The sequence below is a fragment of the Perissodus microlepis genome, chromosome 10, assembly GCF_051167445.1.
Source record: "Perissodus microlepis isolate ML-2025 ecotype Zambia chromosome 10, ASM5116744v1, whole genome shotgun sequence".
NCBI classification, from domain to species: domain Eukaryota; kingdom Metazoa; phylum Chordata; class Actinopteri; order Cichliformes; family Cichlidae; genus Perissodus; species Perissodus microlepis.
In genome coordinates, this window is record NC_140470.1 from 19586434 (window position 1) to 19609135 (window position 22702).

At 40.6% G+C, this 22702-nt stretch overlaps 2 protein-coding genes and 4 non-coding genes across 6 annotated transcripts; 1 reads left to right on the plus strand and 5 right to left on the minus strand.

Annotated features, from left to right (window-relative positions):
* Positions 1–4617: 4617 nt before the first annotated feature.
* Positions 4618–4689, minus strand: trnad-guc (transfer RNA aspartic acid (anticodon GUC)). Its single transcript has one exon. It is a non-coding gene; the product is annotated as a tRNA-Asp (tRNA).
* Positions 4690–7381: 2692 nt separating this feature from the next.
* On the minus strand, positions 7382–7453 carry trnad-guc (transfer RNA aspartic acid (anticodon GUC)). Its single transcript has one exon. It is a non-coding gene; the product is annotated as a tRNA-Asp (tRNA).
* Positions 7454–8035: 582 nt separating this feature from the next.
* On the minus strand, positions 8036–8107 carry trnad-guc (transfer RNA aspartic acid (anticodon GUC)). Its single transcript has one exon. It is a non-coding gene; the product is annotated as a tRNA-Asp (tRNA).
* Positions 8108–10536: 2429 nt separating this feature from the next.
* Positions 10537–10608, minus strand: trnad-guc (transfer RNA aspartic acid (anticodon GUC)). The gene has a single exon. It is a non-coding gene; the product is annotated as a tRNA-Asp (tRNA).
* Positions 10609–14677: 4069 nt separating this feature from the next.
* Positions 14678–17479, minus strand: bod1 (biorientation of chromosomes in cell division 1). Its single transcript, XM_084940563.1, has 4 exons — positions 17095–17479; positions 16757–16881; positions 15376–15590; positions 14678–15296 (listed from the first exon to the last, which is right to left on the minus strand). The coding sequence occupies exons 1-3, from the start codon at positions 17242–17244 to the stop codon at positions 15377–15379; spliced, it is 489 nt and encodes a 162-aa protein (XP_084796689.1). The 5' UTR covers positions 17245–17479; the 3' UTR covers positions 14678–15296; position 15376.
* A 20-nt stretch (positions 17480–17499) lies between these two features.
* Positions 17500–21897, plus strand: htatsf1 (HIV-1 Tat specific factor 1). Its single transcript, XM_084940560.1, has 10 exons — positions 17500–17718; positions 18148–18312; positions 19005–19251; positions 19415–19462; positions 19580–19734; positions 19945–20108; positions 20218–20314; positions 20417–20506; positions 20601–20738; positions 21490–21897. Exons 2-10 carry the CDS (start codon positions 18148–18150, stop codon positions 21742–21744), a joined length of 1359 nt encoding a protein of 452 aa, XP_084796686.1. The 5' UTR covers positions 17500–17718; the 3' UTR covers positions 21745–21897.
* The last annotated feature ends 805 nt before the right edge of the window (positions 21898–22702 follow it).

Below are 22702 nucleotides of genomic sequence, written 5' to 3' on the forward strand. Positions count from 1 at the left end.
TTAAAGAACAACTTCAACTTTTTAACACCTGTAAGCCTAGAAGAAGCAACTTTTGAAACTTAGGGAAGAAAATAACTGGGTTTGCATCAGAGGTTAGTGAGGGTGGTCTCTGCCTATGCAGTCACCCTTGGAAAAACCCACCAAATATTCAACTTGAGGTCAAACCACAACTTTATTGAGATAAACTAAGGTGTCTAGACTTTACATTAAGAGAACAGGCAAGGTCGTCAAATGTCATTTTGACATTGGGGAAAGAGTTAAAGAGAAATAAATCCACCCGCACTATCTGATATCAGTTAGAAAATAGTGCCAGTGCTCATATCATGTAAAATCACTCAATATAGCCAGACCCCCTTTAACACTTTATACCAACAGTAACCATAACCTCGTGTTATTTGAGCAGGAAGGTGGAGGAGAAGCCAAAACCCCCCCAACGTGTAACAGAAAACCTGAAAAGCTGAATACATACATGAATAGCCTGTCATTCACAGCAGTCATGCCCTTACTTTTAAGCCTTGATACAATTTAAAGAAGTGAGTTTTAGCTGCACATGAACCTGCAGAGTTAACAGACGTGAACCAGTCAGAGTAACTGCAGTGGCACCTTTGCATATGCATGTTTAAGAATGTGTACAGCTCTCTCCTTTTACATTTATTTTTGCAAAAACTTTCAGCTGTCAGGACAGATTTTTTTTCCTACAAAATCATCGTGGCCAAATAGATTCGCAATAATTGTAGTAAAGATTAATACTACAATATAAAAATGGATATGGATGGATGTCAGGAAATCAAGGAGTCTGTGCAGTCCTGTGTGGATGCAATTTGGTCTAAAATTTGTTGGACAAAGGAAATTATTGTAGTTTTTATTTACAGTGGCTTGCAAAAGTATTCGGCCCCCTTGAACTTTTCCACATTTTGTCACATTACAGCCACAAACATGAATCAATTTTATTGGAATTCCACATGAAAGACCAACACAAAGTGGTGTACACGTGAGAAGTGGAACGAAAATCATACATGATTCCGAACATTTTTTACAAATAAATAACTGAAAAGTGGGGTGTGCTTAATTATTCAGCCCCCTTTGGTCTGAGTGCAGTCAGTTGTCCATAGACATTGCCTGATGAGTGCTAATGACTAAATAGAGTGCACCTGTGTGTAATCTAATGTCAGTACAAATACAGCTGCTCTGTGATGGCCTCAGAGGTTGTCTAAGAGAATATTGGGAGCAACATCACCATGAAGTCCAAAGAACACACCAGACAGGTCAGGGATAAAGTTAATGACAAATTCAAAGCAGGCTTAGGCTACAAAAAGATTTCCCAAGCCTTGAAAATCCCACGGAGCACTGTTCAAGCGATCATTCAGAAATGGAAGGAGTATGGCACAACTGTAAACCTACCAAGACAAGGCCGTCCACCTAAACTCACAGGCCGAACAAGGAGAGCACTGATCAGAAATGCAGCCAAGAGGCCCATGGTGACTCTGGACGAGCTGCAGAGATCTACAGCTCAGGTGGGGGAATCTGTCCAAAGGACAACTATTAGTCGTGCACTGCACAAAGTTGGCCTTTATGGAAGAGTGGCAAGAAGAAAGCCATTGTTAACAGAAAACCATAAAAAGTCCCATTTGCAGTTTGCCACAAGCCATGTGGGGGACACAGCAAACATGTGGAAGAAGGTGCTCTGGTCAGATGAGACCAAAATGCAAAACGCTATGTGTGGCAGAAAACTAACACTGCACATCACTCTGAACACACCATCCCCACTGTCAAATATGGTGGTGGCAGCATCATGCTCTGGGGGTGCTTCTCTTCAGCAGGGACAGGGAAGCTGGTCAGAGTTGATGGGAAGATGGATGGAGCCAAATACAGGGAATCTTGGAAGAAAACCTCTTGGAGTCTGCAAAAGACTTGAGACTGGGGCGGAGGTTCACCTTCCAGCAGGACAACGATCCTAAACATAAAGCCAGGGCAACAATAGAATGGTTTAAAACAAAACATATCCATGTGTTAGAATGGCCCAGTCAAAGTCCAGATCTAAATCCAATCGAGAATCTGTGGCAAGATCTGAAAACTGCTGTTCACAAACGCTGTCCATCTAATCTGACTGAGCTGGAGCTGTTTTGCAAAGAAGAATGGGCAAGAATTTCAGTCTCTAGATGTGCAAAGCTGGTAGAGACATACCCTAAAAGACTGGCAGCTGGAATTGCAGCAAAAGGTGGTTCTACAAAGTATTGACTCAGGGGGCTGAATAATTAAGCACACCCCACTTTTCAGTTATTTATTTGTAAAAAATGTTTGGAATCATTTATGATTTTCGTTCCACTTCTCACGTGTACACCACTTTGCGTTGGTCTTTCACGTGGAATTCCAATAAAATTGATTCATGTTTGTGGCTGTAATGTGACAAAATGTGGAAAAGTTCAAGGGGGCCGAATACTTTTGCAAGCCGCTGTATTTATTTTTAACACCACTACAGTGGATTTTAAATCAAACAATGAAGATGCTGAATTGCAGACTTGCAACTTTAATTTAAGCAGTTTAACAAAAGTATTTCATTAACTGTTTAGGAACTATGAATATTTTATTACACAGTCAGCCATTCCAGAGGCTCAAAAGTAATCGTACAGACATACAAACATAACTGGATTGTTTTAAAAGTTTGTTTGAAAATCATTTGTAGTCATTCTCTCGCTGAAGTCTATATCCAACGGACCAATGTCTTTGTGAAACCAATTATGGACCTAACTGTATGCACCCACTCATGTGTGTCCGTGCTATGAGCCATAATTTATATTTCTTGTTAAAATATTAAGCAATGAAATTAATTCCTAAAAAAAAAAAAAATCAGATGGTACATTTTGAATAAAGACCAGCCTCCGATGTCCTATTTTTCTTTCCTCATCTTGCACTCTATTTGTTGTGGTTAAATGTTTTGACTCGTGTCTTGGAGTTTCATCAGAGTCTCCATACGAGCTAAACAAATACCTCATCTCTCTTACTCTCACTCTACTGCTCAACTACTGGCAGCTTAGCTTCATCTTCACTGCATTCAAGTGGCCTTCAGCAAGACTGACTGAGAAACGTGTGTGTGTTGCAGCAGGAGGTCAAGGAAAAAAGCACAGAACATGTTTGTGTGTGTGTGTGTGTTCATGCAGGGGCCCAGTATAGGAAGACGTCCTCTCACACGGGGTAATATTTGGACGTTTGAAGACTATTTTCATAACTTTTCAAGCTGATTCGGCCTCCCACAACTTGTGGTGACCACCCACACAATGACCCTTCACCGCCAACAACAAACATGCACACTCGCATGTTCAAAACAACACCAGTGCACACACATCGCTGTGCAAATAGTATGTATGCAGGGCCTTCTTGTTCTTGCCCTCTCATGATAAACACGATACATGTCTGCCTCATTGCATACACAAATCAGACTCACTACTAGATGTAAGATGTTTATGTATCTGTTTTGTACAATAGGTTACAAAACTTGGACAACTTCAGGGATGATATAACTGGTTTTAAATGTCCCAAACCACAATAACTGCATTTTTTTAATTTATGTCACTAATGTAGCCATAATATAATTCAATAAAGTCGTATTTTCAGCCAAAGCTTTTATTTTTAATCATTATTGTTTCATCAAAACACCTTAAAGTGAGGTTAGATGTTCCAGTTGGCTCAACATCTCTGTCGTGTTTATCTTCTTTTGCTTTGATTTCTACTAGATATCAATAAGTAAACATGTTTTTTTATGATTCAGTTCAACAGCTATAGATGATCACACGTATCACAAGTACTGTATTGATAGACAGGAGGATGGCGGAGGATGACCAATGGATCTTACACAGTGCAAACATACACAAGGTGCAAGCGTGTGGATCACTCACCTGCCGAAAACAAGGAGTAAAATCAATAATATTACCCAAGCCGCAGTGACACACAAACACACTCACACACTAAGCCGACTGACTGATTTTAGGATTAAAGTCAGAGTTCATCGAGGATTTCAGAGTGACGGGGCTTCTCTTCAATGAAAACTGTAAGCACAAGAATCCCAGAGGAAGGGACACCGCTGCATAAACTTGGATGCTGATGATGCACATGACAAAAAAACATGTTTGAGTTCTTTTTCAATTTTTGCTCCTATAGTTTTGATGGTGTTTTTCCAGTACAGAATAACCATTCATGGTTTATGTATGTACCACACATACACTGCTGCATTTTTTGGCAATGATTTTCAATTAACACAACCGAGTAGCAGTTTAAATGTTGGGAATGGTGACAACCCGTTCACAGAAGACTATAGTGGACAAAAATATATTACATCCGTAGTGGTTTAGGACTCCCATAGAGAAGGAATTGGAAACCATTTTGGTAAATGGTAGGTGGATTAGTTCTTATATAGCACTTTTCTATTCTACCTGAGCACTCAAAGCGCTGTCCAGGGAGAGTTTTGAAGCTACAGTTTAGAAAAGTTCAGTAACTGTCATGTGTTTGAATATTGTTTAATTCCTGAGTCTGTTCAAGGAAACCCTGAAACATTAAGCAGTTGAGGACGTTCCCAAGGATGTCACAATCTGACGTCTAACATTGAGAATAAAAAGATGTTGCCTCCCCGTCGGGGAATCGAACCCCGGTCTCCCGCGTGACAGGCGGGGATACTCACCACTATACTAACGAGGAAGGTGTCTTCGGACTCGTATGTTGCAGTACCGATCGTGACCCAACTATGTCCACAGTGGGATAGTATTGCCGTTTCCCCGTTTTGATACGTTAAGTTGTGCACGCCTGTAATGTATATCAAGTTTTACGTGCAAATAATAGCGGACAGAGATTATAATGACTAGAATCCTCAACGCAGAGTTCTCTATCGTTAACGAAAGAGACAAAACCTCTTCCAAAACAACCATAATGAACCTATCACGTATAAACTACAACAGCGCCAGAAGACTATAGTGGACAAAAATATATTACATCCGTAGTGGTTTAGGACTCCCATAGAGAAGGAATTGGAAACAGTTTCGGTAATGGTAGATAGATTCGTTTTTATATAGCACTTTTCTATTCTACCTGAGCACTCAAAGCGCTGTCCAGGGAGAGTTTTGAAGCTACAGTTTAGAAAAGTTCAGTAACTGTGATGTCGGGTACACCGTGTACCTGATCAAAGATCTCCAGAAGCAAGAGGCTGCAGGGACCTCTGTGGAAGAAGGGCATGGCAAGGAGAGCTTGCATTCATTTGTACAGTATACCCTCAGCTTTACAGAGTTAAAGACTCTTCTGGACTAGGAGACCAGCAGAGTGAGTTTTGCAGCAGAAGCCTCATCACAGGGATGGATGAGGATAAAGACCTGGAGGATGCAATGCTGAGCATCTCACCTGTAAAACTACAAATGCAGAGCTGTAAGTACTGCGTTATTACTAAATGTCAGAAGTGATAATGGCTAAGTCTGTTTCTGTCTCATATGCCTCTGTCCTCTGTCTCTGCATAACTAGTCGCTGTGCCAGCAGCAGCAGCAGGGTCCACACCCAGAGGATCTTCAGGAGCAAACAAAGGCTTTCAAATGAAAGGTTTCAGAACTGGAGTAAAATAGTTTTACATGAATTGCTCTGCAAAGCTGAGCCTGAACGTGAACTTTTATATATTGTCTTTTTCTTGTTTTTGTGTGTTCTGGCCATGTTCCTGCAATGTTCCTCTAATAGTATAGTTGCATACTGGCTGTATGGTGGAAGAAAACAGTTGATATTGTACATGAGACAGTTTTGTTCTAGTTGTGAATGTTTCTTTTGTTTATATAAATAAAAACTGATTGTAAATATAAAAGTGTAAATAAATAGTTTTCTGCAAAAATATCAACACAGCTTTCTTCTTAGAGTTCCCCTATATGTTTAGATATCTGTGTGTGCTCACCGTCAGGTAATCAGTTTTATTAAGTTGTGAGTGCTGGCCTTAAAGCTTACATACTATTTCTAAATCACTTCATGTAATGTTAACAAGCCATCTCTTTCTCTAGAGGGGTCTCACAGCTTTTATCTTCATAATCTTTCTGTTTTCATTTATATTATTAGAAACATGACTGCTGTCTTTTATCTGTGTGACTGTACAGCCTGTTTCAGACTTGACAACCACACAATGTCTGAAGTTATCTTTAATGAATGCAGCACACAGCTGGAGCTGCAGACAGTTTCTCACTTCTGGTGATAATATTTTTGATTCAGGTATTGTTGCTTGCTTGCTTGAAGCTTATCTACAAAAGCAGTTCAATAAGGAGAGATCATGTGGAAAAACTGAACATGATTTATTGAGATACAGAAATAAATGTAACTGTTTGGCAGTTAAGACTTCAATGACCCATCATAGCAGAAAGAATCCCAGCAGTGACAGGATTTTGCACAACCACCACCCCAGAGTCAACATGCTGATAGTAATGAAGATGAAGATGGAGGCTGGGACAGGGTTCTGAGTGACCACAGTGAGGAGGAGAAAGGAGAGGAGGCGGGTTGCATGGCTGCGGATCTGAAACGCAGAAGCAGAAGAGCAACAGATTTAAAGCATGCTCGGTGAAGGCAGGCAAGAGCATGACTGGAATAAAGTAATGATGTCAGTACTGAGTTTGTGCTGGAAAATGAATAGATATAAACTAGCAGTTTATAGTTTTAGCTTTAGTCTTTGTATTAAAAGTTGGATGTGTGCATAATTGTAGACTATATGTCTGGTATGTATCATCTCAAAACTGTGATGATACAGTTTAGTCTGAGTTATGTACTTTGTGACAGTATAGGTATGTAATGCAGGAAAATTGCTCCACAGGCCATAGCACTATATAATATAAATAAAATGATAATCAAATAATAAGAAAAGGCAAAGTGAAAAATAAATGTTACCCACAATAAGTAAATTGAAAATGGTGTTTAACTTTTGATAATGTAACACAACCTTTGTCCCAACCAGGACTCGAACCCGCGCTCAGACAGTTCAGTGTAAAAAAAACCAAACCCTTTTTTCCCCAATGGCCGAAAAGCTGCCATTTGATTGGCTGTTTCTCCGTTACGCGATGGGCAAACTATATCCACAGTGGGATAGTATTGCCGTTTCCCCGTTTTGATACGTTAAGTTGTGCACGCCTGTAATGTATATCAAGTTTTATGGTAGATGGATTAGTTCTTTTATAGCACTTTTCTATTCTACCTGAGCACTCAAAGCGCTGTCCAGGGAGAGTTTTAAAGCTACAGTTTAGAAAAGTTCAGTAACTGTCATGTGTTTGAATATTGTTTAATTCCTGAGTCTGTTCAAGGAAACCTGAAACATTAAGCAGTTGAGGACGTTCCCAAGGATGTCACAGTCTGACGTTTAACATTAAGAATAAAAAGATGTTGCCTCCCCGTCGGGGAATCGAACCCCGGTCTCCCGCGTGACAGGCGGGGATACTCACCACTATACTAACGAGGAAGGTGTCTTCGGACTCGTATGTTGCAGTACCGATCGTGACCCAACTATGTCTTCAGCGTGATAGTATCGCTGTTTCCCTCGTTTTGATACGTCAAGTTGTGCACGCCTGTAATGTGTATCAAGTTTTACGTGCAAATAATAGCGGACAGAGATTATAATGACTAGAAGCCTCAACGCAGAGTTCTCTATCGTCAACGAAAGAGATAAAAAAAAACTTCCAAAACAACCATAATGAACGTATCATGTATAAAGTCGAAACAGCGCCAGAAGACAATAGTGGACAAAAATATATTACATCCGTAGTGGTTTAGGACTCCCATAGAGAATGAATTGGAAACAGTTTCGGTAAATGGTAGGTGGATTAGTTCTTTTATAGCACTTTTCTATTCTACCTGAGCACTCAAAGCGCTGTCCAGGGAGAGTTTTGAAGCTACAGTTTAGAAAAGAGCAGTAACTGTCATGTGTTTGAATATTGTTTAATTCCTGAGTCTGTTCAAGGAAACCCTGAAACATTAAGCAGTTGAGGACGTTCCCAAGGATGTCACAGTCTGACGTTTAACATTGAGAATAAAAGGATGTTGCCTCCCCGTCGGGGAATCGAACCCCGGTCTCCCGCGTGACAGGCGGGGATACTCACCACTATACTAACGAGGAAGGTGTCTTCAGACCCGTATGTTGCAGTACCGATCGTGACTCAACTATGTCCACAGTGGGATAGCCTGTAATGTATATCAAGTTTTACGTGCAAATAATAGCGGACAGGGATTATAATGACTAGAAGCCTCAACGCAGAGTTCTCTATCATCAACGAAAGAGACTAAACCTCTTCCAAAACAACCATAATGAACGTATCATGTATAAAGTCGAAACAGCGCCAAAAGACAATAGTGGACAGAAATATATTACATCCGTAGTGGTTTAGGACTCCCATAGAGAAGGAATTGGAAACTGTTTCGGTAAATGGTAGATGGATTAGTTCTTATACAGTGGCGGAGCGGGGGGGTGGCTTACTGGGCTTAAGCCCGGGTTGTTTTTTCAGAAGCCCGGGGTCTTTTGGAGTGTATTTTTTTCATAGTTAGATGCCTGGCTGACAAAACAAAAACTACACACAATATTTGAAGCACTGCGAGTGCGCTGTTGGAGAAGCGCAGCCAGCCAGACAGAGGAGAACTGAAGTTTGACCAGGTACCAAGGCAAATCATTCGTACTGTACAAATAATGTAAATATGACGGTGTATCACAAAAGATTGATGTCAAACAGATCACTTGACCCATATTACATTACTTGCTCTTCGAGTGAATCAACAAATGGCGAAATGAAAAGCCGAACAACAACAACGCTGTTTCTTTAGAGAGTCTCAGCTTACATGTGTGTTTATTTCATATTTTCAGTTGTTATCTTCCATGGCTAAATAAATCGGTTTCAGTAATGTACTGATATACAAGAATGGACATAAGGGGCTTCTTTCAAAGAAAAAACTCTGGTAAATGTTATTTTATATATTATGCTTTGTATGTTGTTCAGTATATTTCTATGCAAAACAAGAGGAATTTCAATACACAGCAGTATATTCACAGTTTAAACCAGATATTTACATACACTTTATGGAAAACGCAAGAACATTTTTTTACTGTACAACATCAATTTAGAGTAAACTTGTTTTGTTTTGGATAAATAAATATTGAAATATCTTTTGAATTAGTTAAATGTCAGAATAAAGAGAGACAGAGCTGTCTATTTTTTTATCACTTTCATCAAATTTAGGAGTACATATACACTAAGTTTATTGTTAATTAATAAGAAAACTCCAGACGATTCCATTCTGAGCTGAAGAAGCTTCTGATAGGTTAGTAGAGTCCATGTGAGTAAATTGGTGGCACACCTGTGGATGCATATAAGGCAAAACACAGAGCCTGTTTCTTTGAAATGGGAAAATCAAGAGACATCAACCAAAACACCAGGAAAAGAATTGTGGAGCTCCATAAGTGTGGCTCAGTTTTGAATACAATTTGGTGCCATTTACAATTAAGAAATACAGATAGTTTCTCTCTTTACTGTTAAAGTTAACAAATATGTTTTTTATATTTATCAACCTAAAAAAAATAAACATTTAGTCTGATTTGATGTTACAATTAAAAAGTGTTTGTGTTTTTATCTGAAGAGTGTGTAAATATCTGGTTTTAACTGTATATTTGATTATGTTGGTGCTTGGTTTGATTGTCAGCACAAAGAGGGAGGGAGAGGAACAGAGAGGGAGAAGGAGAGGAGAATGATTCTCCAAAAGTTGATTCTGTTCATCTGGACGTTGCGTTTTGTGGGAGAAACGTTTTGTCACTCATCCAAGTGACTTCTTCAGTCTCAGCTGACTGCAGGTTTCCCCAAATCTTATAAACAGTACATTTGCATAATGACTTAAACCAGCACACTGAGGGAACAATGGGCTGGGAGGTCAGTTCCTTAATCATAATTATGCAAAAGATGAGAATTTGCATAATTATGATTAAGGAATCTAGTTCTGATTCTGGTTCTGTCTTGGTTAAATCCTAAGTAGTCCTGATTTTGAACTGTTGTAGTCCTGTTTTAATTCCGGATCAGTTCTGGGTCTGGTTGAATTGGGGTTTAGTCCTCGTGTCTTGATACAGCCCTGATTTTGTTCTGCCTTGCTGCTTAATTAAAAAAATAGTTTAAGGTGTCCTGCATATGTGGTATATATTTTTCCCTATATGAAGTCATTCTTTTTTGAACAAAACCCAAAACACAGCCTATTAATCTTTCAGTCATTTCTAACCCCCCCTCCCAAATCCCACATGCATACTACCCTTTAGGGCTAAGACCCGGGTGTATCAAATGTCTGCCTCCGCCTCTGTTCTTATATAGCACTTTTCTATTCTACCTGAGCACTCAAAGCGCTGTCCAGGGAGAGTTTTAAAGCTACAGTTTAGAAAAGTTTAGTAACTGTCATGTGTTTGAATATTGTTTAATTCCTGAGTCTGTTCAAGGAAACCTGAAACATTAAGCAGTTGAGGACGTTCCCAAGGATGTCACAGTCTGACGTTTAACATTAAGAATAAAAAGATGTTGCCTCCCCGTCGGGGAATCGAACCCCGGTCTCCCGCGTGACAGGCGGGGATACTCACCACTATACTAACGAGGAAGGTGTCTTCGGACTCGTATGTTGCAGTACCGATCGTGACCCAACTATGTCTTCAGCGTGATAGTATCGCTGTTTCCCTCGTTTTGATACGTCAAGTTGTGCACGCCTGTAATGTGTATCAAGTTTTACGTGCAAATAATAGCGGACAGAGATTATAATGATTAGAAGCTTCAACGCAAAGTTCTCTATCGTCAACGAAAGAGATAAAACCTCTTCCAAAACAACCATAATGAACGTATCATGTATAAAGTCGAAACAGCGCCAGAAGACAATAGTGGACAAAAATATATTACATCCGTAGTGGTTTAGGACTCCCATAGAGAATGAATTGGAAAGTTCGGGACCGTTTAGGTACATGGTAGATGGAAGATGGACCCGTTCTTATTAGGGGTGTGTTTAAATAATCGATTTTCCCATTTAAATCAATTTTAGCTTGAATAAACAGTTTCGGTAAATCGCAGATGGACTAGTTCTTATATAGCACTTTTCTATTCTACCTGAGGCTACAGTTTAGACAAGTTCAGTAATTGTCATGTGTTTTAATATTGTTTAATTCCTGAGTCTGTTCAAGGAAACCCTGAAACATTCAAGTGGTTAAGGACCTTCCCACGGATGTCACAGTCTGACTTTTAACATTATGAATGAAAACGTATTGCCTCCCCGTCGGGGAATCGAACCCCGGTCTCCCGCGTGACAGGCGGGGATACTCACCACCAAACATGACTGTATAAATTTGCAACAGCGCCAGAAGACTATAGTGGACAAAGAATATATTACATTCGTAGTGGTTTAGGACTCCCATAGAGAATGAATTGGAAAGTTCGGGACCGTTTAGGTACATGGTAGATGGAAGATGGACCCGTTCTTATTAGGGGTGTGTTTGAATAATCGATTTTCCCATTTAAATCAATTTTAGCGTGAATAACGCCATATCGATTCATTGAATCCTGAATCGATTTTTAAATACAAATCTATTTTTCCAGAAACGCCAGAACATACACAGACACACCTTCAGTGCTGAAAGCCTACAGCACACAGATTCTGAAGCTGCAGGTTTTGTCACTCTCCAACAAAAATTCACTGAACAAACAGCAAAAGAAGATCAAAACTAGCTTCAGGTTTGATAAACATCATCATTAATTCCCTTTTATTTTTGCTGATTTGCTTCCACCACTATCGCACTTCCTGCATCGCGCTCTCTCTCTCTCTCTCTCTCTCTTCAAGAACAGTTTCCCATCTCAAATCTCTGTTTTCTGTATTATTCGCTTGCTTATTATGCATCAGTCTACCGTTGTGTGCAGTGCTGTCCCGCTGTTTTTTTTTTTTTAATGACCTCGGACAAGAAAGCATCATTTTTACTGTTCAACACTGGAGAAATTTAAACTTTTTAAAATATGCCAAATTGCAAAACGCTTACCTGTGTCTGTAATAAAACATCTTTGACTTTGCTCTGCTTCACTTCAGCAGCATCAGGTAATGATCATATTTTGATTCGTGGTTTTCTTCCGTTTTTGATCTACTGCAGAATGTTCTTAAGGGGTTTATCTGCTATAAAAAGCCAGGCCAGGAAAATCTCCTTCATGTTTTTCTGTTTTATCCTCAGTTACTTTGACACAAAGGCATCTGCTGTGATGCTCTGATGAAGTCTGACAAGTGTCAATACTGATAAATGATCAGATTTATGATATTTCTAGATGTCTGAGTCAAGCTCGAATCAGGACCTTGTGAATCGGAATTGATTATAGAAATCAGTGAAGATATCCAGCCCTAGTTGTCACCATACCCACCTATTGTCAGTTTAGAATCACCAATTAACCTAAACCTGTGGATGTTTCTAGACTGTGTGAGGAAGCCGGAGACCCACGCAGGGATGAGGAGAACATGCAAACTGCACAAAGAAAGATCTCAGACTAGATGTGAACAAGTCGAGGGCTTGGTTTAAATCAATTCATGCTATGAGGCATTGGCGCTAACCGCTGTGCATAAATTCTTGAGGTAATAGTATTCCCAGCTCAGAGTGCTTGTGATAATCATGAATCCACAAGATTAATTTACTCATTTTATTTGCACTACCAGTTTGTTTGTTTCAGCCAGTCCTTAGAAATCTCCATCAACCGTTCTTCTGATCATGTGTCTGACTGAAGTACAGGGTGGGCCATTTATATGGATACACCGTAATAACATGGGAATGGTTGGTGATATTAAAGTCCTGTTTGTGGCACATTAGTATATGTGAGGGGGCAAACTCCTCAAGATGGGTGGTGACCATGGTGGCCATTTAGAAGTCGGCCATCTTGGATACAACTTTTGTTTTTTCAATAGGAAGAGGGCCACGTGACACATCAAACTTACTGGTAATGTCACAAGAAAAACAATGGTGTGCTTGGTTTCAACGTAACTTTATTCTTTCATGAGTTATTTACAAGTTTCTCTTTGTTCACAGCCATTGACATGTCGAAGAGGTTAACACGTGAGGAGCGGATCGAAATTGTGTTGATATCTGGTGAACGCAGTAACCGGGTCATTGCAGCAGATTTCAATGCAAGACACCCTACGAGACCACCCATCTCCCATGCTACAGTCAGCAAACTGCTTGCTAAGTTTCGCGAAGCTGGTTCAGTGTTGGATTTGCCAAAATGTGGATGCAAGAAAACTGTCACTAATGAAGAAACATCAGTGGCTGTCCTAGCTTCACTCAGCAAGAGCCCACAGCGTAGCACTCGCCGCATGTCACTGGAGAGTGGTATTAGTCGAACATCCCTTCGGCGGATATTAGCTACTCACAAATGGCACCCTCCAGCTACTGCAGCATCTCAACGAGGATGACCCAGATCGGCGCACAGAATTTGCAGAATGGGCAAAACAAAAATTGGAACAGGACCCTCGGTTCACGCAGAAGATTTTGTTCAGTGATGAGGCAAACTTTTATGTGAATGGTGAAGTTAACAAACAAAACCACCGCTATTGGTCTGACACTAACCCACATTGGATGGATCGCTCCAAGACTGTTGGAACAACAAAAGTGATGGTTTGGTGTGGTATATGGGGTACAACGATAGTGGGTCCATTCTTCATCAATGGTAACCTCAAGGCCACTGGATATTTGAAATTGCTACATGATGATGTGTTTCCCTCTTTATGCACTGAAGCTGGCACGTTCCCACAGTTTTTCCAGCAAGATGGTGCACCACCACATTATGGGTGCCAGGTCTGAGCCTTCCTAGATGAATAGTTTGCTGGAAAGTGGATTGGTCGTCGTGGGCCAGTTGAATGGGCCCCAAGGTCTCCCCATCTGACCCCCTTAGACTTTTATCTTTGGGGTCATCTGAAGGCAATTGTCAATGGTGTGAAGATACGAGATGTGCAGCACCTGAAACTACGGATACTGGATGCCAGTGCTGGCATTTCTCCTGCGGTGTTGCTATCAGCGTGTGAAGAGTGGGAGGGTTGCATTGACAATCCAACACAATGGGCAGCACATTGAACACATTTTATAAGTGGTCAGAAACTTGTAAATAACTCATGAAAGAATAAAGTTACGTTGAAACCAAGCACACCATTGTTTTTCTTGTGACATTACCAATAAGTTTGATGTGTCACATGGCCCTCTTCCTATTGAAAAAAACAAAAGTTGTATCCAAGATGGCCGACTTCTAAATGGCCACCATGGTCACCACCCATCTTGAGGAGTTTGCCCCCTCACGTATACTAATGTGCCACAAACAGGACTTTAATATCACCAACCATTCCCATGTTATTACAGTGTATCCATATAAATGGCCCACCCTGTAGATCGCACTCGACTGATCCATTTAGCAAAGAAGAGCGAAATGCTGCGTCAGACAGCTTCTTTTATGTCAGACTTAACAAAGAAAACTAATAAACACCATACACCAGCTTTCTTTACACAGAAATTGCTGCAGAGGTTTCCATCATTAAAAAGCGTTACTGTCATTTCCTCTCTGTTAACTGTATTGCCATCTCCTTTAAAGACAAACTGATAAAAATATGGTGTATCCACTGATGAAAGCTTAGCAACTAAGAGGAGGTAGAGAAAGACAAAGAGGGACATGGTGGCAGTTGTTTTTAATGTAAGAACATGAGATGGACAAACTTCATATTAAGCACACACACCAAAGAAAAATCTGACATGATGAAATGAAAAATTATGGCCTGTAAACATGAAACAAATTCATTCATTGCATTGCTGTTCAGTAATTTCGTTTTTTTCCCCTCAGTCTATCAAAAATGAGTGCAGACAGTGTGCAAGCATAAAAAATTAAAATAAAAAAAGTAACAGGAAACATAATTACTGGAAAATGTCTATATCATAGGCATAAACAGAGTGAGTGAACAATTGGCTCTGTATTAAAAAATATAGAATTGCTAAAAAAAAAAAAGTAATGCACATTGGAAAAAAACCAAACAAACAAAAAAAGCCAGTACCGAAAAAAAAATGAACAATCCACACTCAAACGACGACAGCGCACCACTCAGCGTTGTAGCCCTTCTCCCGAAGCAGCCTCACGCAGGAGCAATGACACACTCCTGACTAATCCATTGAACTGGAGGCACAAAACAGCCTCCTCTTTCCTCCTCTTCATCGTCCACCCGTCCGATGCTGCACCTTTCCAAAGGTTAATGCAGCCATACAGAATGTGCAGACCACTAGAGACCAGCATGTGTGCCTGTATCGAGAGAGAGAGAGACTACTCATTTTTGAGCTGCTGTCGACCTTACGCTGTGCTTTGGGTTTTAAACACACACCTCAGGGGGTTTTGGGGCCCGAGGCAGACGGAGCCTCTTGTGGTTCTGTCTGTTCAGATGGAGCAGAGTTCAAACTTGAGGTGCTTTCCTCCTTCCTGTCCCCTGACAGAAAGTCGTGGATGGCTGTTTCTATGTGCGGTCGGAAAGTGTGGTTCATCTTGGGGTCCACGACCTGAGTTATGATCCTGTCCACACCAGACTCCAGCATGCCCGATCTTAAAATACATAAATAAATTATGGCTGAGTGCATGGTCGTGCAAAAGTCTTCAGTCACTTCCTCATTTCTTTATATTTTGCTAGGAAAATGGGAAATAGATACACCAATTTATTGAAGCATGTGTAAACATAAACTGAAATACAATGTTTAACACAAAAACCCAAAAAGTGAGTACTTCAAAAACAGATCATTTCTTTATTTTATATGTAACCTGTTCACTACAGTCTTTTTACTAATTTACGTAAAGAAATTAGATGTAAAAAACCCCAAAAACCAACATGTGAGTGTGCACTGCAGTAGTGCTGTCGTGGAAGGAAAGCTCTGGTTTGCACAGTCTGCATTTAACTTTATTTGTTTTATTCGTCCTGTTTTGTGGTTGGCGCTACGTTCTTCTTCATTAATATTGAGCGCAGTCTTGGCAGACGATATAGGCGATACTGCCCTCATACCTCCCTGTAGTGTGTTGCAGTTACAAAAACACATTTATGTGGTTTTAGTATATGACACGTCAACAATGAAATTCCACATCAACTAATTTTTATAGGTGACATCGTCAATTGTGTTAATTAACCCTATTATCAGGCAGACAACTGAAGATCAATGCTGTTCATGTGCTGTAGATAGTTTTTAAGGCTTGCAACTCATTCAGTGTCCTCATATTTTTAAGGACACACTGCACACCATGCTGAGCTACACCAATTTTTCAGCTAATGACTGTTTGGCAGTCAGCTTGTTGGTGCAAAAATACCATTTTATGTGTGTCAAACTGCATTATCTTTGGCATTTTTCATAGATTGAACTAAAGAAACCGGAACAGATGATATGCCGAAAGATACAGTTTTCGTCTGTTACGTGTCAACAAGAAAGATTCATTCCTAGAGTTAGGTGCCCATTTTTTCCTTGAAGGATTCATAAGCCAGTGTTACATGGCTTAACAAACAAAACAATAGTCAGATACAAAGGCTGGACTAAAAACGAGTGAAAAAGCAGCCAATGTTCAAAGAAAAACTTTGAAAGACCTTCTGAAAGCCTGCAGAACTATTGTTAAACGAAAAAAAGGATTATGTAAAATTTTGAGAAAGTCTGGCTCCTTGGAAGCTCACATGTGTAGTACATTCTAAACAGGAGCTGAAAGGTTGCAAAAAGCTCAAAGGAAACACTCACTGAACAACGCTTTGCCTCAGTCCGTTCCTCATCTGGTTCTTGTTGATGGACGGGTTCCAGTTCTGCGTGCTCAGGTGCGATGTGACGAAGTTGTCCACTTTCTGTCGCAGGTTCTGATAGGCCGGCTGACAACAACAACAGCGCGGTAAATATGCAGCAATAGCGCACACTAAGTAACGGAGTACACTGTGCGTTGAAAGTATACTGTAGTATACTGTAGCCAGCTAAAAAGACACTCGGATAGATTTAGGACAGTTAAAGTGGCACTGACGCGGATAACTTTGTTTGTGTCAGGTTAGCTAAAGTTAAACACAAACAAAGCAGAGTTAGTAGATTACCTTTGTATCGACGTCGGCTAAACAGTCCCGACGGAACTCATCAAAAAGACCCCGGTTTTTCAGATGCTCCACAATCATCCCGATGAGCTGCGGGTCTCCCGGTGGGAGGTTGGCCGGATTGACGTTAACATTACCGCTTCCCTCGGCCATGCCAAACCCAGGAGACTATTTTATTACTTACCTGTTAGCTGCATTGAACTAGCCAACCACTTAACTATCCACACTAGTTATTCTACAAGACGTACGTTCGATTCATTACCCTCGAACAAACTGCGGGCAAAGTGATCGTTAGTCTTGCTGAACAGCAGACGCTCTTTTAAAAAAGGTAGAAGCAGAAGTCCAAATCGAATGCCTCCTTTCCCCCCCCACCTTCTCTTCCACGCATGCGCACAAGTGGCATAACCTCGGATGTACTTCGTTTTAGTGCCGTTGTTACTAACTGAGGGTAAATCAAAACGTTAGCGGGCTGCGCTGAAACGTTCATTTAGAAATAAAAAAAAAAGAATAATTGAAAACACATTCAAAGCACAAAACTGGTTCTGTGACGGGGGTCTGACTAAGATAATCTGCACCGTTAACTTTCGCACCAGCCAGAGCTCACTGCCTGGACTATCGCTGTGAAAGGTAACGCTAGCCATGCTGGCTAACATCAACACACTTAATCTAAGTGTTAATCACGGACATAAAAATATAGCAGAGGTGAATGACCGAATTAACCTGATATTAACTCAGATACAGACCCCTTTTTGAAGACGGGCTGTAGGTTTTAGCTCACATTGAGTCCAGCTGTCGGTTGTTATCCTTGACATTGTGAAGGATTAAAGCAGCTGGCTGACATTTTCGGCAGTTACAGTATAGTAACAATGATGGTACTCATATGTGATTAGTTGGCTAGTGGCAGTTAGATGGGTGAGTAATATCCAGATCATGACCCTGTGCAAGACTCCAGAGCAGGATATTAAATCCAGGCTATTTCGGTGTGATAAAGTTGTCATACAGTGTCTCTCTATATGTCTGAACATGGTAATCTAACGTGTCGCTTTCTTGTCGTAGATGAGTGGCGAATCAGATCCCAACAAAGAGTTTATGGAGCAGCTGCGGCTGCAAGAGCTCTATGGTCAGAGAAATGAAGATGGCTCAGACCCATACACCTACACCGATCCAGAGGATGGGACTGTGTATGACTGGGATCATGAAAAGAAGGCCTGGTTTCCCAAAGTACGAGCTGTGTAGTTTTCTTTTCTATATATAGCATAAAAGCGCTGACTAGTAAAATTCAAGTGAAAAAACAAAGCTATCATTTATTTTATGATTCAGAGAACTTATTAATGCCAGAGATGGGCAGTTTGTTTGTAGCTTACTGGCATACTGGCCTGAGAGCAACTTCCTGAATGTGGATATGCCCAAACATGGTCATAATGAGTTTTTGCCTCCTTTATCATCTGATTTCTCCTGAGTGAACACAAGTCTCTCTCCCTAACCCAATGACTTTGACTAACAATGCTGTTGAGGGAGTTTTTATCACTAGTAGATGCATCAATTAACCAGCAAATGTTAAAAGACCTTCGATAAATGAACAATAAAAATTACATAAGAATTCCTAAATGACATTAAGAGTTCAGCCTCCCTAATAAATGTATTTTCTGTTGACCCTGATTTATGATGGACTCCGTGTTCGCATCAGTCTTGGGTTTGTGGTTAAAGACTGTGCTGAGATAAGTGTTAGACTGCACTATTATGTGTTATCATTTTGTTTGCATCCAGAGCAGTAATAATGTAATATCTTTGAGTGACAGAGGATCTGCTTAGGCTTATTTAGCTGTTACAATAACAGCTTTTATTAGATGTGTCAAAATTGGTCAGAGTTGATTTCTGAGTTAATATTAAGTAGGTTTGATTTGTTCCTCTAGATAACAGAGGACTTCATGGCAGCCTACCAGGCCAACTATGGCTTCACTGAGAAATCGGCTCCGGATGGAAAGAACACTTCCCTGACCAGCACCAACCCAGCAGCACCCGGGCCTGACAGCAAACCACCACAAAAACCAACAGAAAAGGAGAAACCAGAAGATCCCGCCCCAAACTCGGCCTCAGAGCAGCCAGAGACGCCAGGCAAAGAAACCAAACAGAAAGGGGAGAAGAGGAAAGCTGAGCAAGGTAAACTGACATCCAAACACACACACACAGAAATATAAATCTAATAAGAAATTGCGCTGCTGTTATTATGTTAATTTACTAACTGTATTTATACAGTTATGTGCAATTTTTAAGTTGTAAGTGGAATGTCGCTTTTGATCAGTTTTCCTTTTTCTGCCCGTAGGATGGTTTGATATTGATGAAAGTAAAAACACGAATGTCTACGTGTCAGGTTAGTATCACCTACATATCCTTCGCCAAGAAGCTGGCGTCCCATAAAGTACCTGACTCTGTTTATCACGTGTTGCTCTCTTGCTCTAATCTTTCTTTCCTGGTCTCTTCTTCTCAGGCCTGCCTCCTGACATCAGCTCCGAGGAGTTTGCCGAGCTGATGTCAAAGTGTGGGATTGTAATGAGGGACCCCATCACCGAAGAGTACAAAGTCAAACTTTACAAAGACAAAGAAGGAAATCTGAAGGGAGATGGTCTTTGCTGCTATCTAAAGGTTAGTCTGTCCTGCTCGGTCAATGCCCCAGACACGCACCATAACTGTGCAAATGTTGTCACTTAATATTGGCCGTAGAGGGTGCCATAGAATACATGGAGCAACAACGTTATTTGTAGTCCTCTTGTTGAGTGGATAGACAAATCTCCTGCTCTTGCTTTCTTTACTCTGGTCAAATGACTGTGTGTATTTGTTTGTGGTTCTCTGCAGAAGGAGTCTGTGGATCTGGCTATACGCCTGATTGATGAGTCAGAGGTCCGAGGTTATAAACTGCATGTGGAAGCAGCACGATTTGAGCTGAAGGGGCAGTATGACGCCAGCAAAAAGAAGAAGAAAAGCAAAGATTATAAGAAGAAGCTACAGCAGCAGCAGAAGTAAATTCTGTTTTCTGTTCTTATCTGTTTATTTCTGTGTAGCAGGAATGAACTCCTCAGTAGAAGCACTACTGGCCCCTGTTTCTTTATTATTTGTTTTGTTTTGTAGACAGTTGGATTGGAGGCCGGAGAAAAAAGGAGACGCGAGGAAGAGGCATGAAAAAGTTGTCATCATCAGGAATATGTTCCATCCCAGTGACTTTGAGGTGTGAGAGGAACACGTATACACACACACACACACACACACACACACACACACACACACACACAGAGACAGCATTGTGCATTAATCTCTTTGCTCTCTGTAGGAGGACCCACTGGTGCTGAATGAGTATCGTGAGGATCTGCGGAGTGAGTGTGAGAAGTTTGGGGAAGTTAAGAAGGTCATCCTCTTTGATGTGAGTTTGATTTCTGTATTTTGAAGGTCGTGATAGGAAATTAGTTAATAAAAAGTTGAGATGAATTGGATGTGTGGCTGTATTTGTGCTGCAGAGACACCCGGACGGCGTGGCATCAGTTGCTTTTAAGGAGCCTGAGGAAGCTGATGCGTGTATTCTGTCGTTCAACGGGCGCTGGTTTGGAGGAAGGCAGCTATCTGCTCAGCTTTGGGATGGAACGACAGATTATCAGGTAAATAAAGACAACAGAAATATTGAGGTTTTGGGGGTCTTGGTGATTCACAGTCAAAAGCAGTAATGCCTAGCCTGTCATATAATTAGCTCCCTGACAAGTTGGAGTAAGTTACACAATTTCTAAGTGATGTTTTGGTTCCTGCATGAAATGAAATCTGCGAAAGTTTTAATTGTTCCAAGGGACAGATTTCAGAGTCTGCTTCGTTTTCTGTGCTTCTGTTTGCAGTTAAAGCTTTACTTGGTTGTTCTTTCACTTTCATTTATTAGTTAAAGGAGATCCACTGAGCTTTTCTGACAGCTGTAATTGTCTTTAGCATTCTGTTGTACAGTTCAACATGTGCTTTGTGCCTGAAAGTTAGTACATCTTTTTTTTTTTTTTACTGTTGTTCATGTACATTATCGTCACTTTTTTGGGTGCTAGCAGCACTTTATTGCATGAGGTGCTGATTAAATTTTAGGGAAAATATTTATTTTATTTTAAATGTATTTTTTTAAAAGAATGTTTTGTAATTGTCCTGTTTCATGACCCAGTTTAAGGCCAGATTTAACTATCAGACAGATAGCCTGACATGTATCTCTAGAATAATTTGGTACACAGAGGAGTTCATGGTAGACTCAGTGATTGCACGGTGTCCCATTTGGTATTTATTTAAGTAAAACAGGTTATATTTGAATTATTTTGATACGTTAGACTGCCTTAGACTCTCCAAGTGGTAATATCTCTCGCCTTTCATGTTCTGTACATGCAGGTAGAAGAGACGACACGCGAGCGAGAGGAGCGGCTGAAGGGTTGGTCACAGTTTTTGGAGGGTGGAGACGGAGAACAGCAGAAGGACTCCAAGCCTGCAGAGAGCAGCACAGTGACAGAACCTAGCGAGCCCTCCAGCACCACTGAGCCAGAGCAGCAACCCAAATCAGAACCGCAGTCCTCAGAGGAGCAACAGGAGGAGGAAGTGGACTCCACTGACAGCAGCCTAGCAGGAAGTGAGGATGAGGAAGCTTAGATACTCTCATCCTCCTTTTATGGCCCTGTGTCAACCAACTAGGATGTCCTGCTTAAAGTGAACTTTGGGAAAACTTCCTGTTGAGAAAGGGAGGAGGAATTTGGACAGTTTGAGCTGTTTTGTAATGTAGAAAATAAAACTAATTTTCTCTAACCTATTTTCATCATTGTGGTTCACCCTGTAATTAGACACGCACTCAACCAGCTTGCTACACCTTACAGCGCTCCCATAATTCAGTGCAGTTTGCTGACACTGTGCATTATGCTGACAAAGCTAAATATTAATGACAAAACACAAGAGAGACTGAAACTTTGTTGGATTTGAATGTGTTTGGCTTAATTATGTTTTTCATTTTATTTCACATTTGCTTTGTTTCGTTCTTTAATCACTGACGATTTTCCGAGCAGTATTGGAACATAAAATAATCACATGATGGAAATGTGAGATTGCAAAGGGAGAAACAATCAGCATTTGCACACACTGCAAAAATCATTGAGCAAAAGTTGTAAAGAAAAAACATAAAAATGGCATAAAAATTGAAAAACGGGACTCCTTGTACATTTATTTTACTCAGCTGCTTGGTGCAAATTGTAAGGTGTATTTATATTCAGCATATTGCCAAATCTTCACTACAGCTGGCTACTAAAGACATATTTACACTATAAACAACAAAAAGATGATTGCTGGTTCTAAAAAATACTTTTATTAAAGTGATTTTCAAAGACTGAACATTACTCGGCACATCAACGGCCTTAATATGAGAGGAATCTTAAAACAAGAACCAGTTAGTGAAGACAACGATGGTGGGACATCTGCTCACCTGCCTCTGTTTAAGAGTCTGATCAGTACTGCTGTGTCTATTTAGTTTGAGACATCTTTGTGAAGACAGGGAGGAGAGTCACAGTTAAAACCAGATAAAGGTAGATGCACTGACAAGTGTTACAGGAGACACTCATGT

Bases quoted from the DNA above. Each gene is read 5' to 3' on its own strand.
- bod1 (XM_084940563.1), bottom strand. From the start codon at position 17,244: ATGGCCGAGGGAAGCGGTAATGTTAACGTCAATCCGGCCAACCTCCCA. The intron at 16,882-17,094 runs GTAATCTACTAA...TGTTGTTGTCAG, and splicing joins TAGCCGACGTCGATACAAAG to CCGGCCTATCAGAACCTGCG. The intron at 15,591-16,756 runs GTGAGTGTTTCC...ATGTATTTTAAG, and splicing joins CTGAGGCAAAGCGTTGTTCA to ATCGGGCATGCTGGAGTCTG.
- htatsf1 (XM_084940560.1), top strand. From the start codon at position 18,148: ATGAGTGGCGAATCAGATCCCAACAAAGAGTTTATGGAGCAGCTGCGG. The intron at 19,463-19,579 runs GTTAGTATCACC...TCTTCTTCTCAG, and splicing joins CACGAATGTCTACGTGTCAG to GCCTGCCTCCTGACATCAGC. The intron at 20,739-21,489 runs GTAAATAAAGAC...CTGTACATGCAG, and splicing joins ATGGAACGACAGATTATCAG to GTAGAAGAGACGACACGCGA.